This window comes from Malus domestica, chromosome 09, assembly GCF_042453785.1.
Source record: "Malus domestica chromosome 09, GDT2T_hap1".
NCBI lineage: Eukaryota > Viridiplantae > Streptophyta > Magnoliopsida > Rosales > Rosaceae > Malus > Malus domestica.
The window spans coordinates 8734200-8746691 of record NC_091669.1 but is presented as its reverse complement, the minus strand read 5'-3'; the positions used below and the strand labels follow the sequence as shown (position 1 = coordinate 8746691).

Below are 12492 nucleotides of genomic sequence, written 5' to 3'. Positions count from 1 at the left end.
GCAATTACCAACCTTCAATTTTGAAGTTCGGCAATTTGACAGTCAAGGTTGGCCAGGGTTTCTATTTTCACCTTTAAAACTTCAACCTTCAGACAAATAACATCTCGACCGGTTGTTGCAGCTTTCAAGTCATCGTCAGCCCGAAGAGCTTTCTTGAAAATACTGAAATATTCTCAAGTCCGTTCCAAGGCGGACGATGCTTGAATGATGGTTTCGGCGCTCAATTGACCATCAGCTCCGAGATCATTCAGACATGCACATACCGAATCAAAGCCCTTGCGCTCGAGGACTTGCGAAGCTGAGAGAGACAAAAGCTCCTGCAACCGAACAAGAAGAGTTGATTCGGCGGGCTCAATCTTAGCTGCCGAAAGACCAGCCATTCCCGAAGTGCTGGATAGGAGAGCATCAAACTCGACTTCCCATGAAGGTTGCATAAGAAACAATTTAGGCGCAAGGAAAATCATAAAAAAATGTAGCAAAGAGGGTTTGCTTTAGACCTGCCGAGATGAGACTTCAGCCATGTCTCCAAGTTCATTGCTCGAACCTAGAGAGCTTAATGGTCGAGCCCAGTGTTTCAGGCTGCTTCTTAATTCACGCGGACGATGAAGGTTATCTACGTTCGATAGCCACTGAGGTGGCCAGGAATATAGATAACACCCTTCGGCGCATAGAATTTTTGGTGAAATGAATAACTGGGCACCTGACATTTAATGTTTTTCTCAGTTCAGACTCGTTATAACAAAATTGACAAGAGAAAGTAGTTGAGCCTTACAAAAGCCGAGGTCACTTCTTGAGAGGGGATGCCGAGGTCCTGGTCCTGCGGGTGAACTGGAGTTTCTAACGTCGCCTCAGGTTCAATAATGGGTCTTTTCCCACGATTGGCTGCATGAGGATCAACCGGGGCGGCCGCCTTAACCACAGGAAGAGGATCAACAGAAGGAGTTTCGGTTGGTCGAGAGCGACTTACCGACAGAATTTCGTCACTCTCGTCTTCCTGAAACAAAAGATCCGTTAATACTTTTGAATTTAATGAGTAAAGGGAGTGACCGGCATAGTCATACTTCTTATAAAATGATCGTCGATTGTTTTGGATTCTTAGGGAGATTCTTCCCTATCAAAAGGGTTGCCTCCCCCAGTACAAGTTCTACGGTCAGCCCTGGAGCTGCAGGCGTGTCGACTAGCGGTATAGCAACTGGCTCAACCATGACCTCGAGGACTTCAGGTGCTGGTTGAGTTTGGGTTGCCAGGCTGGTTGAAGATAGCCGATTCTCCGCTGAGGCCTCAACAACAAGAGTATGAGGAGAGGCACTCGGAGCAGTTGTCCCGATGGTATGGCTAGAGATAACATGAATCTCCCGTGGTCCCTTCTTCGCCAATTGCTTGACGTGTTTTGGGGGACGGAGAGCTTCACCAGCCGTCTCGGCATCCGGGTGAAGCCATTTGCTTGGTGTATTTTATGTGGTGGCTTTGGATTTCTTGGAGGAAGAGGCCAATTTTTTCTTGACCAATGCCGGGACGACCACGTCTACCTGTTTTAGTACCCGATCGCCTAAGAAAGCGAAATCTCGTTAGTAAAACCTTTCAAGTGTTTAAAGAATAAAGGTGGATACAAGGGTATACCTTGGGGCGCCTCTTTAGATTGAGGGGCAGAGGTTTTCTTAGGTCGATCGCCAAAAATTTTGTTAACTACGACCTCGACCGAAGTGCCAAAAAAGTTATGAGTATATTCGTCCCACCAGTCGTTGAAGGTGTCGATGCCGAGAGATTCAGGAACAGTTGGTTGAAGGTGGAATTTTTTACATCGTTCCTGAAATTCTTTCTCGGTGTCTGTACACTCCCTTTCTGAGGAACCAGAGACACGTCTTCGGCTTAGAAGGGAGCAGGAAGAAAGTAGAGGCATCGGGTAACCTTAAAGGTAGCCAAGCTGTCGGGCGGCAAAATAGGGGTGGTAGACTTCCCAACTTGCTCAGCGAGCATCACAACCAAGAGGAAGGTCACGAGTTAACACGAACAACCCCCAATTTTGACGAAGACCAGCATCTTCGCTTTCACTCCAAGTCGAGGTGGGAAGTCTGATACAGTAGGGGTATTCTTGATGACGACATATCAAAAATTCATCATCAGAAAGGACGTCCAGGCCGAAGAGGTGTTTAAAGACTTCTTCAGCTTGGTGATGAGGTACTGGTTGAGGGGCCAACTGAAGGTCAAATGCTATAGTAGACTGGAGGCAAGAGATTTCTGGCCGAAATGTGGAGAAATAAACCTGCAGCTGGAGTTGGAACACCTAAAGAGGTCCATTCTGGTGTGGGTCGATCTTGTCGATGGTTGTTTCCCCCAGGCAACGTAAAAGGTTGGCAAGGATGACGGGACTGAGCGCCAAAGAGTGACCACTAACCAGGGCTTCCTCCATCGGCATATTCTCGACCAAGCATTTATTCGACTTGGTACAACAGATGAACTTGTTATACCAGTAAAATAGGAATGCCTCATGTTCTCCCTTCCGTAGACTTGCTTCCCCTCGACCAGCAAAATGGAGGATAAGGGTGTTGTAGTTTAGAAAATTCTTGTGTACTTTCTGAACGTCCTCTTTTGAAGGCTCTTGACCTTCTTGGCTCGACGACCTGTGCGTCAAACAACACCTTGAGGTCAAGGTTTGATGGGCATCCAATCAGGGTGGCATCAGCTGGAATGCCGGAAGGAGGAGTCCCGATGATAGCCGAGATGTCAAGGATGATGGGAGTTATAAGGCCGAATGGAAGGACCATGGTGTTGGTGGCTGAACACCATAGGCTTAGAGCTGCCATGAGGAGTTCTTTATCCATTATAATCTCCATGGTCAAGAGCTTAATAACGTTGTGGATACCAAGAGCCTCCCACTCTTTACCGAAGAATTTTTCCATTCGTACGACCCAGGCCACCCAGTTTGCATTGGTTGAAGGCCAGGATCCTTGGGGTTTTGTCTGGCACCACTTTGACCAATCAAATCCTTGTAGCAAACCTGCCAAGCAATGTTTTTTGAATAGGTTGATGATGGATGATGGCACCGTGTCTTTGAAGAGTGGGCCTAGAATTTGGTGAGTAGAGTTTAGTTCACCCTCGAAACGCAGAGTCTTGATAGTGTTCCGATCTATAAAGTCCTTGCACTTGTTGCACTCGGGGGAAAACTCTGAGATTAATGAGGCCATTGATGAAGGCTAAAAATTTATGAGAACGAAGCTTAAGTTTTTCTGGTTTTTGAAGGTTTTGAGAACAAAGTGGCGAGAAAATTTCAAAGGTTTTGGAAAGCATAAGGTACGAATGGAAGGGATTCGAATATTTATAGACATTTGGGACGGAAGGCTGAACGTTTAATTTTCAAAATCAAGGGTAGAATCGAGCGAGAGAGTTACTAATCATTATACATGCTCAGAGAATCGAGGCAAGAAGACCGAGGTTTTCACAGTTTGAGGATGCACGATGGCATGTTGCGGCGGGTTTAGTGCAAGAAGGACATTTTGGTGGTCGCATGTTTTCGAGGGTCATGATTGAAGGCTGCTAGGGTAACCAGGGGGCTAACATGTGGCATGACAGTTAGGAAATCGAGATCGTGGGGTTACGTCTCATAAATGCGCATGGTGGTAGTTCCCAAGAATCGGTTTCACTTATTCAAGGTCGAGGCTTGAACCAAGAAGTATAGGTTGACGACCTCAGAAGCGATAAGGCAATGTTTGGGCCCAAAAATATTGGTTTGGGCCGAGTTTAGAATTGTTCTCAGCCCGGTGCTAGTTGGGCCGAGTGTAGAATTGTTCTCGGCTCAAAGGCCGTGTTTAGGTGTCATTGAGAGGTATCTAGTTCATGGGCCGTGCAGTCGAAGCTGGCCATATCCCGTCGGGAACCTGTGGGATATGGGTGATGCCTATTACGAGAAGGAGTTTCGGCAGGATAAGGATGTTAGAGTTTGAAATTGGATGCAGCCTAATAATGAGTTAAGTTCAAAGTCCTAGTAGGAGTAGGACTGGCCGAGATAAGGTTGAATCGGGGAAATGAGTTATAATCCGAGAATGATTGGGATTCGATACAGGTTGGCTACTATAAATAGGGAGGGAGGACATCGAACAAAGCCTCATCCAATTCAACACACAAACTGCCCTGCGCAAACCCTCGCTCTACGCGAAACCTCTCAACAACCTTGATATTTTTATTTTCCTTTTTCGCCAACACATCTTTAGTTTGGATAAACAGTACTGTGAAGGTAACCAACGAGCATCTTTAGTTTGGATAAACAGCACTGTTGCCGTAGAATCAGCCGACCGCGAAGCACCTTCAGTTTGGTTATCTATCCAAGTCTCGGCCGAGAAGGATTTTCGAATCCTTATTGGCAAATGTCATCTCATTAGCTTTCTCGGCGAAGTGAGGTGTTTCGAATTACTGGGCTCGGCATGTTGAACGCCAAGTTGTTTTATGATTGGATACTCACAAGTAGGTATTAATGTTCAACATTCTGACAGCCGAACCACTTTCACAATCAAGACGTACATTTGTTTTGAGTATTTTTGTCCCTATACTCTAATTTGTTTTAATAAATAAAAAGTAACTAAGACTGAAATTTTATGGGATTTTTTTTTTTTTTTTTATAAACTATAGAAGAATTCACATAAATTCATCTAAACTACGAGAGGAAAAGAATTTAAACCTAATAAAATTTTCAAAGTTTTTAAAACATGATCGAGTAGGAGAAAGTCATGGGGTATAGGGCTGTATAGCCTCTGGAAAGATACCATAAAGCCCATAAGCGTAGAGATTGGGTTTATGCTTTTACACCTTCATTACAAAGCCTTTAATGTCAGCCACGGTTCCAAACTTCCAAAAGAGTCTGCCATGGCAGTGGCACCATTGGCGGTTTTAACCCTATAACTAGTTTCCTCAACTTATATTTTTGGGAGATTTTTGGGTTCTAATAGCTACTCAAGATCCTTTAGAAATGTTATATGATTCCGAGAGGTTTTCAAAATGAGTCATTGAGTTTAGTTTCATCAATTTACACCATGATGATTTAACATTGCAACTATTTAAGATTTGATTGATCGTTATTTTACTGTTAAATTGATGATGTGACAAAATAAGAGACTCATTTTTTGTGCTGATGTGTCGAAAAAACTCACCCCTAACCCCTTTCTATCAATGGGAGAATTCTACCATACAACACTTCACCATGAATAATATGGGTATCGTAGTTGCCATGCCATATTACCAGTCAAACAACAAGCATAATTGTTTTTTTTTTTTTTACAAATAAATTATGAATCATGTTTATGCTTGAATTAGTTATATGAGGAGTGTAATGACTCTCAGTCGTTGATGAATGCAGAACTCACATTGCATCAATGACTTATCATTATCAATTTTCACAAGTTATGGGTGCAATCCTGTCCTACACCTTGCAACTACTAATATTATTTTAGTAACAAACATGGATTAGCACCCCTTAATAAGAAAAATAAAAGAGAAGACACAGTCAAAGAGTGGGGAGTACATTTCTTTCAATGGTATGTGGGTCCCCATGATCAATCTAATCCCTCATGTAAGGGGATAAATGTGTAGAACATACAAAGCTATTCTCTATTTCACTAAACATTCCCCCAAATCTCCATAAACTTCTGCATTAGTGTCCTACACGTTCTCTCTCTCACTTATGTTTCGGATCACCACAGGACCAATTCTCACTCAGTTTGACAAATCATCCTCAATCTCTCTCTTCCCTTTTGAGAACTTCAACAACCCACCACAGAGAAGGCTATAGGGGACAAAAGTCCAGCTTTTCCCTTTTGCCTTTTTCTTGCTCTTCTTTCTTTGCTTTCAAGGTCTTATTTCTTGTGTATTCCCAAACACACAGACGATTATTTCCTTCATTGGGTTGTCCCCAAAACACAAATTCTCTCACTTTCTTCCATTTTTTCCCAATTCCCCACCTGGGTTTCTTCCATTTTCTCCCCAAACTCACAAAGCAAGAACCTTTAATTCTGTTTTCTCTGTAAAGTGTTTGTTCGGTTCGTCTGCGATTGGGAATTGCTAGTTGGGTTTTCTTTGCTGTTGTTGATGAGTTGATAATTTTCTGGATTTTGGAGCTATTTCAAGTTCCAAGAACATGGGGGGAGGAGAGAAGAGTGACAAAGAAACAAAGAAAGAAAACCAAGGTGATACAGATAATGAAGGAGTTGAGGGGATTGGGAGGCAGATGAGTGAGACTTCCGTCTCTGCAGCTGAGGAGGAGGAAGATGAAGAAGGAAGCAGTAAAATTCAGTTGGGTCCCCAATGCACTCTTAAGGAACAGATTGAGAAGGATAAGGTCTGTTTTTTCTGCTCAATTATTGGCAAAAAGTTTGTATCTTTTTACATTAATTTCTTTTATTTATGCAATATTTTGTTGGGTTGTTGACTTTTTGTTTTGTTTGCTGCACTGTTGGTTGACTTTGTTGTTTCAGGATGATGAGAGTTTGAGGAGGTGGAAGGAGCAGCTGCTTGGGGCTGTGGATTTTGAGAATGTTGGGGGTATGCGACATTGAAAATTTCATTTCATCAGCTCTCAGCTTTTGTGATTTTACTAGAATCGTCAAATTTCAAAATCTTTGAATTTTATGTTAGTTTCTTTTGTACTTTAATCTTTCACTGTTGATGATTGCCAATGATCAAAGTTGTTAATAACTAATTGGAAATAATTAAAGTGTAGCTTTCCTTCAACCCCTTTTCCTTTTGTGCTTTCCTTGGATGTCCAGTCCTTTTCCTGCCTTAATAGTTAATAATGATTCCTTATCTTAAGAATGTTTGCATCTTAATACTTATCATTGCTTGGGTCAATGTTCCTGTTACGCTTGTTTCCAAAGAAAATTTCACGTGAGAATTTGTAAATATTTTCTTTATTTTGATTTAAGATTCTATCATGAATTGTCATGTTGTTTATATATGTAGAAGAAAGAATAAGGATCGTCTTGGAGACATTGTTCTGTTTAGCTACAACCCTGAGCTTATCTCTTAGTTTTATGAATCTCAATCTGTCTGAGGCGCCATCATTTTAGGGGGCCTGTAATATTGGGAATGGTTTTGCATAATTTGTTTTATTGTCTGTTTTAATGAATGGTGTTATCATTTTAGAGCTGATATCTTGCACTGTTTTCTGCATGTGGTGTATCTTGCAGCGCAAGGCCTGTATCTGGACTTGATAGTAGAACACCATAATTGTTGAACTTTGAAAATTAGTGATTCTTCACCTATCGTCATTTTACTAGAACATTCTCGGATCTTTTTTCCTCGAATCTTGTAGCCTTGTAGAATGTAGAGATGAAATTGTCAATTATTGGGTTTCTTTCTTCATCTTTTTTCTTCTTTGTTTCCAACGAACCTACGGGTACAGTTAGCTATATTCTTTACTAATTTGATAGTAAGGATGTACATTTAGAAATAAATGATTTAGCTCCAATACTCTATTTCCGATGTTTTACTCTTTACAGAGACGATAATTGTTTGACAAAAGTATGCCTTAATCCATATTTTTGCGCTTTTTTTAAAGGGTTTTCCGTTCCTTTCTCGCGCATAGTAATTGTTTCCCTTGTTTTACAACAGAAACTCTTGAACCAGAAGTGAAGTTCATTCAGCTGTCAATCCTTTCTCCTGGTAGACCTGACATTGTTCTTGATATTCCGGAAGATGGGAAACCCAAAGGCTTATGGTTTACGCTGAAAGAAGGTAGTCCGCACAACCTGAAGTTCTCCTTCCAAGTTAAGAATAACATTGTGTCCGGCCTCAAGTACACCAACACTGTTTGGAAAACTGGTGTCAAGGGTAAGTAATCCATCTCCATCCTAGTTGTTCATGTAAAATGAAACATCCCGAATTGTTCCATTCAAGATTATTTTAATTTCAGTCGACAGCACAAAAGAGATGATTGGAACTTTCAGTCCTCAGCAAGAGCCTTACATACATGTGATGCCGGAAGAGACCACACCTTCTGGCATGTTTGCCAGAGGATCATATTCTGCAAGATCAAAGGTAAGCCTAGTTGAAGTATTTTCAGTTAATTGACCGCAGTGATATAGTCACCACTAGAAAGTCTCATCCTGTTCTGTCTATCTTTCTGTTATTGCAGTTTCTTGACGATGATAACAAGTGCTACCTGGAGATCAATTACACCTTCGATATTCGAAAGGAATGGGCTAAATAAACCGATAATTTCCCAGAGTGCTAGCAAATCTCTTCCGTTCAGCTGATGTTCTCACACCGCAGTTAGTTTAAGATTTTTTCCGGTTAATGATACCCGAATATTACTTACTTCCATGCTTATGCTAAGTTTGTTACTTATTTTCATAACATCGGATTGCAAGAAAGCGAGTGTTTTTTTTTCTTTTCGAGGGGATTCTTTGGTTACTGCCTGCAATAAAAAAGGTGAGCTTAGATTCTGTTCTAATCGAAAGCATTGTTGCTCTGGTTTGGATGCATTTGGATTTGTTTTCTTCATCTTCTTCCTATTCAAATCGGCCCTATTTGTTTCTTCCACCTAAAAGAGTATCGAAAATTTGGAAATTTATTGGGACAAACAGAATGCTTAAGCTAATCTTAATAGGTTGGTGACAAGTGCTTCAAATTCACCGTCAAAACACGAGTTGTTGGCAATGAGGCTCGTACCTTAAGTGGTTAAGAGCATTATCCTACACTGGAGTCCCTAAGTTCGGTTTCCTCCGGTCTCTATCCCCGGTATAAATAAATAAAGAAAAAACAAGAGTTGTTGAGTTCAAATCCAAGTTTTCCTAGCATGAACGCAATAGGGTTCAAAGATTGAGGCCCTCACATTTGTGTCATGCCTCTTTATTGTTAGGTGCAAGAGATTTCAAAGAAAACCATACCTGAAAGGAAGAGCTTGATTAGGTCATCCTGTCTGCTTTCTGCACTTTGACGATAACCCACCATTCTCCTACCTCCACATTCATGCTCTAGGACTTTGCCATTGTATAGTCTTAGTGCTTTCTTCCTAACAAGTCTTAAAAACGGAATGGACGCGAGAGTTTCAATGTGCCGGGAACACGATCTAGTACAGCAATTGTCATAATGTAATTAATTGATTTTTTTTTCAAATTTCCAACTAATGGGATTATTACACTTGGTGTAGCAGGTCATATTCTCAACACACAGAAAAATCTCTTGTTATGTTGATAGTCTATAGGGATGGCAACGGTTCGGTTTGGGGACGGAAAAGCAATATCCATCCCCATAACCACAAAAATTAGCCATACCCATAACCGTAAAATAACCAATCGGGGATTATCCATAACCATATCCACCGGGTAACGGATTTTCAATCGGTTATCGATTATATCCATTTAATCATACACGAACAAAAATCTAAACACAGAGTCATAGATCAACGAACTGAAAACCAACCAAAAAAAAAAAACTGACCTTAAAACAAAGAACAATACACATAATAGAGAGATGCTGCATCAACAAAATGAAAGAAAATGACAGAGAATGAAACAAATAAAGGAACCCCCAAAACCTGACCAAACAGTGCAACAAAATCCAGATATAATTCACAGCAAAAAGGCTGAAATGATGCAAATATATGCTAACAGTAAAGAATCCAGCCACTCATCCGACATCCAATTACAAAAAACATAACAATATATTGACGACAAAAGAACGAGATATATGCAATTTGCTTTTAGTTCCGCCAAGGTTGCCATCATCATTATTTCATGGTGCTCCTGCAACTCCTCCTTCACACCCATCAATGGAGCATGAATCCTACATTATTAAGAAAATGACGAAATAATTAATATGAATCGTTGTACACATATAATCTACAAAGAAGATATTTATATACATATAATATAATTGCCAATACTTACCTCATCCATATCCATTTCTTCAAAATAAGTGCAGCAACCAACGTGTGCATTAGAACAAGAAGCTAGTTGTGAAACATGAAATTGAAGACTTAAATTAGTTCTAAAAACTGAATGCCTACTAATTAATTAAGTTTGAAAAATAAGTTCGAAATTAAGATTAAAGAACATGCACAGCAGCACAAATATAAGATGAAAATAAATTAATACTTTGGAGTACCTTGAATTTCTTTCCACAACCAATTTTGGGCGCACATTAAGGCTTCCAATGTCTTTGGATGAAGTCTACTACGGTGTGGACTTACAAATCTCCCACTAGTACTGAAAGCTGATTCGGAAGCAACTGTAGATACAGGAATAGCTAATATATCCCTTGCCAAAGCACTTAAGATAGGATATTTAGTCCCATTTGATTTCCACCAGCCCAAAATATCAAAATCAGATGTTCTAGGCAAAACAGCCTCATCCAAATAGTGATCTAATTCTGACTTTTCATTATCAGTACTTACAGTACTAGAAACAAACAAGTCAAAGTTATCCATTAAAGGATTCATCTCTTCAAAGTCAGATTGATTCAAATGAGATGAAGTGAATGATGGCTGATGACCCATGTTAGAACTATGATTAGATCCACACTCTTTTATCAAATCATAACAATATTTGCGAATCTTATCAATTTCATTTGAAGCATATTGCCCATACATAAGCAGAAAGAAATACTCAATCAACCTCATCTTGAATCTTGGATCCAATACAGTAGCTACAGCCATTATTCCATGAATCACACTCCAATATTTATCAAATTTCTCAATCATACTTCTTGCCATATTTTTTATTTCATCACGTCTAGAGGTAAGCCACCGAGTTAGCGACAACCTGATCTCACAAATCTTTGGAAAATAAAGATTGGCTGTAGGGTACTTAGTTCCAAAAAACAACTCGGAGACATTATAAAACAACTTTAACTTCTCACAAATCTCTCTTGCCATCTCCCAATCTCTATCATCAGGCAAACACTTATATTGCGACTCTCGTTGTTTCAAACGAGGGAAAACATCCTTGTAAATCAAAGCAGATTGAATCATTAAAAAGGTGGAATTCCACCGAGTTTTACAATCAAGCACCATTTTCTTAGTGCCTGGAAGCTTCAACTGACGTGCTGCTTCCTCAAAATTTTCCTCTCTTTTTTGTGTTGCTGTCCAATAAACAACACTCTCACGAATTTTCTCAACACCACCACCAATCACTTCGAGACCATCCTTCACAATTAAGTTTAATATATGTGCACAACAACGCATGTGAAAGAACCCTCCACCAACAAAAGTGAACTACCAGAAAGTTTTTCAAGAATAAGATCAATCATTTTATCATTTGTAGTGCAATTATCTACTGTTAAGGTAGAAAGCTTACGATCGAGGTTCCAATCTAGCAAGCACTCCATCAAAACATCTGAAAGTGTCTCGGCGGTATGTGGACAAGGCACATAAATAAATCTGAAAAAATTACAATGAAGATGGTTACAATAAACAATCTGAAATATAAATCTAAAGCTAGACAAAAATTAAATAGAAGTTAAAGTATTAAAAATATCACCTTATTATTCGGCTCTGCAACGTCCAAGAGTCATCAATAAAATGAGATGTTATTACCATAAATCCTCTGTTCTGATTACTTGCAATCCACATATCAGTAGTTATGGCAATTCTACTCTTATTTTCATCCAACAATTGCATTGTTTTCAAATGCTCATAATCATATATTTTGAGGATATCACTCTTGATTGTGTTTCTTGAAACAACCTTAAACAACGGTTGGACAACACTCATGAAGTTTCTAAATCCAACATGCTCAACCATGGAAAGAGGATACTCATGCAATATTATCATTTGGGCGAGAGCTCTCCTTGCACTTTCTTGGTCAAATGTATACAACTCTACTTTCCCATCTCCTACTTTTTGGGTTAGTGTTTGCTTCAATTTTTTTTGTCTCCGACGTGGACATATCGTCACATGATGCCTCAAATGGCTGGTTCCATTTCCAGTGTTCCCACCAAGCTTCTTGCTACAATAATTACATATTGCTTTCATCACCCCATCAACTAGTGTTCTTGTGTAATGTTGCCACACCAAACTGCGAAGTCTCGAATTATTACCTTCACCATCATCACCCCCAGGTTCCTCAATCTCACCAGCGACCTCATTTGGAGTTGGTATATCTTGGGGCTGAGCAATTTGACTTGGTATTTCTTGTTGCACAACACTTGGATGCAATGTAGGTGCTAGATTACAAGCAGTTGGGGTACATATTGTTTCTTCTTGAGACTTAAATTTTCTTTTAGACATTTTGATTGCTGCAAACACAACCAAATCCATTAATATGTAAACAAAGACATGGTATAATACTGAAATTGAGTCAATTAACATGTAAACTAAATATATAACAATAAACAAGAAGACAATTATTGATTTAACAAGCAAAACCCAATACCCATTTAATCATACACCAACGAAAAATCTAAACACAAGAGTCACAAATTAACGAACTAAAAACCCACAAAAAGAACCCAAAAAAAAAAAAGAAGAAGAAACTGACCTTAAAACAAAGAACAATACACAGAACG

General features: G+C 39.7%; 2 protein-coding genes across 2 annotated transcripts; one reads left to right on the top strand and one right to left on the bottom strand.

The window, feature by feature from the left end:
• Nucleotides 1-5492: 5492 nt before the first annotated feature.
• Nucleotides 5493-8437, top strand: LOC103411285 (rho GDP-dissociation inhibitor 1-like). The gene is made up of 5 exons (XM_008349926.4): nt 5493-6325; nt 6462-6528; nt 7597-7815; nt 7898-8022; nt 8120-8437. The coding sequence occupies exons 1-5, from the start codon at nt 6125-6127 to the stop codon at nt 8192-8194; spliced, it is 687 nt and encodes a 228-aa protein (XP_008348148.1). The 5' UTR covers nt 5493-6124; the 3' UTR covers nt 8195-8437.
• A 990-nt stretch (nt 8438-9427) lies between these two features.
• Nucleotides 9428-12244, bottom strand: LOC139187754 (zinc finger BED domain-containing protein RICESLEEPER 2-like). Its single transcript, XM_070804334.1, has 5 exons — nt 11522-12244; nt 10178-11200; nt 9876-9937; nt 9669-9771; nt 9428-9523 (listed from the first exon to the last, which is right to left on the bottom strand). Exons 1-5 carry the CDS (start codon nt 12242-12244, stop codon nt 9428-9430), a joined length of 2007 nt encoding a protein of 668 aa, XP_070660435.1.
• Nucleotides 12245-12492: the final 248 nt, after the last annotated feature.

Coding starts and splice junctions, on each gene's coding strand:
- LOC103411285 (XM_008349926.4), top strand. CDS start 6,125: ATGGGGGGAGGAGAGAAGAGTGACAAAGAAACAAAGAAAGAAAACCAA. Junction 6,326..6,461: donor AACAGATTGAGAAGGATAAG/GTCTGTTTTTTC, acceptor TTGTTGTTTCAG/GATGATGAGAGTTTGAGGAG. Junction 6,529..7,596: donor GGATTTTGAGAATGTTGGGG/GTATGCGACATT, acceptor GTTTTACAACAG/AAACTCTTGAACCAGAAGTG.
- LOC139187754 (XM_070804334.1), bottom strand. CDS start 12,244: ATGGATTTGGTTGTGTTTGCAGCAATCAAAATGTCTAAAAGAAAATTT. Junction 11,201..11,521: donor ATCAGAACAGAGGATTTATG/GTAATAACATCT, acceptor ACTTTCTGGTAG/TTCACTTTTGTTGGTGGAGG. Junction 9,772..9,875: donor AAGAAATGGATATGGATGAG/GTAAGTATTGGC, acceptor TTAATAATGTAG/GATTCATGCTCCATTGATGG.